The sequence below is a fragment of the Pundamilia nyererei genome, unplaced genomic scaffold (assembly GCF_000239375.1).
Source record: "Pundamilia nyererei isolate P.nyererei 1_Seehausen unplaced genomic scaffold, PunNye1.0 scaffold00065, whole genome shotgun sequence".
Classification (NCBI taxonomy): Eukaryota; Metazoa; Chordata; class Actinopteri; order Cichliformes; family Cichlidae; genus Pundamilia; species Pundamilia nyererei.
Window position 1 is genome coordinate 208,463 of NW_005187466.1, and position 3,587 is coordinate 212,049.

Sequence of the window (3,587 nt, forward strand, 5' to 3'; positions counted from 1 at the left end):
CCCCTAGAGTTCATTTAATACATATTATCCTTCATTTCACTTCATCGCTGAGGTATTTCATACCAAGACCACACCACTCACTACAAGTTTAAAAAAAACAAATAAAAACAATCCTGATAATTAACTTATATTTTTTAACATGATTCAAGTAATCACCTGGAAAACAAGAAAGCTCTTTTATTGCTGATATGTATAGCTTTTATCAGTATGTTCAGTACATATACAGGTAAAACACATATTGCCTTGCTGCTGTTGGTCCAGTAGAAGGTAAACTGTAGTTCTGCTTCATAGGACCTTATGGATGTGGATTACGCTGTTACAGGCGGGGCAGGAATGCTCCACATCCTTGCATTCTTTGACGAAGAAGGGGATCACATAGCAAGGCCAGCAGCTGGTTTGAACCAACAAAATGGCATCAAAATAATGATCACATCACATATTACACAGGTTTAACATAAAGCTTAAGTTCCTCGTGTGAATGATCAGTTATGCTGAATGTTTGTTAAAGATTAGGCAGAGTCGATAAACAAGTCTACATCTTGAACTCACAGAACTCACACATCTGTTAGTTGCTTACCAGAACTAATGGGCATGCAGTGAGAAGAAGACTGACTTCAATAACAATCCTCACGTTGTCTTGCAATGTCACCATATTGCCAACGATTTGTTGTTTTGTTTGTAACTATGATGTATGTAGTGATAATATTAAGTAATTTTTGTCGGTGTTTTCAGCAACAGTAACACGTATATTATGGTAATCCCTTTGCTTTTTGCTTTTCAAATATATATTACACCATTTATATTTATATAACAAGAACAACAGGAATTGACATAAACTGCTCTTGAGTTATCTAATATACAATGGAATATTTTCTTTGTACACATATTCCATTCTGGGTCCTAAATTTAATTAGTTTACTAAAAAAGGAAACTTCAGCGTAGACCAAATTCTGTTTTGTTTTGTTTAATTTTAAAAGCTTTCTGTAGACCTGAATGGATTTGAGGTGCATCACACTCTGTAAAACATCTGAATGTAAACTGTTTGCTTTTCACTGTCTCGGTTTTTACTAGAATATTTATAATATATTTATGTGTGGTTGAGTAACCACTCCTGTATGACGTTTTGGAGCGTGTATGAGGGTTTTTTTTGGTCATGTGTGCTGGGGTTTTTAACTCACCCTACAAATAGTAATACGCCAAAAATTATCCAGGTGAGGATCCCAATTTTGTACTCGGTTTTAGTCACAACATCGGTTTGGCAATGAGGACACTTCATCTGTCCAGGAACATCTTTTGGGAGATGACTTTGCATCACCACCACCTGACTCACTGCAAAAACAACAAAGCACACTCTTCTGATGACTTTAATAACAATAATACTTCCTCACTAAAACACCATGAAGACTGGATTTGGAACTATCTCAGTTTTTGCTTAATTTTGCAAATTCATATTGAACTGAAGAAAGACGCTCACCTGGCTGCACAACCTGAGGTTGTAGTGCATTGTATTGGTATGCAGGCTGTTGAACTGGACATAAAGAAAAGATATTTAACTTTAAACAATCTTAACAAAAGCTGAAGAAAACCTTCAACCACACCGACTAAAGTGGCAAATCATAAAAGAGCAATACAGGTGAACTATTTAAATAAAATGACTGGTAGCTTCTGATCTCTCACCAATCTGAACAGCTGGCTGAACAACAGGCTGGACAACTGGCTGAACTGCAGGCTGGACAACAGGCTGAACAACAGGCTGAACAGCGTTGTAGTCCAAAGGGGGACCGGGGTACGGTGGTGCTGGGAAACCTGTATTGGGTACCTCCATAGTGTCTGTTTATAGGAGGAGGGGGAAAATTAAATAGAAAGTACAGTTAAGCTTTGTAATCTGAAAATGAAATAGAGTGAAGAGTGAAAACTTGGCAACAAGGCTGAAATATTGTAAAGCAGTGAATTATATCACAGCAAAAAGCTCCTGGGTTCATATTCAGCTTTGGGCCTTTCTGTGTGGAAGGTGTATCTTCCCCCCGTGTCTTTGTGGGTTCTCTCCAGAGAACTCTCTCCAGACAAAGGACATCATGATTCTAAACAGGCCATAGGTATGAATATGAGCATAAATGGTTTTCTGTCTCTATGCACCGATCCTGCTTTAGATTGGCAGCCTGTCCAGGAAGTGCCCGCCCTCTTGCCCAATGACAGCTGAGATAGACTCACTGACCTGAATTCTTCTGGTTGTAATCAAAAGTAAAGGGTGAAACACAATGCACCTGTCTTACAACAATCCTTTTCATTCAGATGTGTATGCATAACTAATACACCACCTGCATGGAATGCAGTAGTTTTTTATCACTGAAAAAACAAAAGTCAATCATGCTTTGGCAGGCAAGATGACGAAAACCGTCATCATGGTAGCATGAAATGGTGATAATGTGTAATTCATCTCCTACTCTCTGTTTTTTACATTGCATGTAAATTATTGACATATTACGTTTACTTTTTCTTTGTCAAACTATTGTTTCCAAAGATACAAATTACCTTTTATGCTAATTACATTTAAAATTCAAAAACTTTTTCAACATCCCCAAAGAATTATTTCTTATGAGTATATATTTATATTAAATACATTCATGAAATCACCAAACATAATTGTTTGACTTGTATTTATTCTTACCATGTGTTTTCCTAAATATAATCCTAAATCTTTTAGGTCACAGAGATCAGGGTGTTATTTGCATATGTTTTCATAACTGCACCTATTGTGCCATTTCGGCATCTGCAATCCAGAAAATGCACTTGCTAAAATGGGTCACCTACAAAGAACTAAATGTAAAAGTGTACACCACCGAAACAGATCTTATTTAACCTGTCAGTGAGTTGATAAAAAGATAAAAGTTAAAACTTTCCTATGCGAGGAGCCAGTGCCTCTTTAAAAGTGGTATAAACACACATTCCATCACCAGATGTTAAATGGTTTTATAAATCACAGCAAAGTATAAAACGGCACTTGTGTAATTGTGTTTACTTTTTACATTTTATTCATTTTTATTCTTCCATTTTCTCTATTTTCTTTTTTCAAAAACAAAGAAAGCCACCATTCATTGGATCAGTTGTTTTCATATATAACAAACAAAATGATCTTTTACTTGTTATATTTATATTAAACTTATTTAATTTTGTTCTGTTTGTTATTTATATCATACCAACAAGAAACCTTTTGTTTCATATTGTATTAGCACCGTTTTTTATTGTTTGTTTCTTTTTTTTCTTTCTGTATTTTCATAATTTCAGAAGAGACCAGACGGTCCTTACCTTGATGAATTAGTGAGACGTTTATGTGAGCCAACGCGATCCTGCTGCTTTCTCTGATGAGAGTTACTGGGATGAACAAATAAATGTTACAAAAAGAAGGTGGAGCAACAATGTGAGTAGACAGGTATTTCTGTTTACATATTCAAGAATGCGCACACACATACACATAAAGCATGAAACATTCGCACATTGTTTCCAGCTTTTTGAAGATATGAAGTTTGGTTTTCCGGCATTTTTTATACAGGGAGCATATTCATTTACAGGTGAACAGGGAGAATTTA

The 3,587-nt window shown here is 35.8% G+C and overlaps 1 protein-coding gene across 1 annotated transcript; it reads right to left on the reverse strand.

The window, feature by feature from the left end:
• Nucleotides 1–9: 9 nt before the first annotated feature.
• On the reverse strand, nt 10–3,345 carry LOC102213108 (lipopolysaccharide-induced tumor necrosis factor-alpha factor homolog). Its single transcript, XM_005735672.1, has 5 exons — nt 3,307–3,345; nt 1,678–1,830; nt 1,475–1,528; nt 1,179–1,329; nt 10–391 (listed from the first exon to the last, which is right to left on the reverse strand). Exons 2-5 carry the CDS (start codon nt 1,823–1,825, stop codon nt 286–288), a joined length of 459 nt encoding a protein of 152 aa, XP_005735729.1. The 5' UTR covers nt 1,826–1,830; nt 3,307–3,345; the 3' UTR covers nt 10–285.
• Nucleotides 3,346–3,587: the final 242 nt, after the last annotated feature.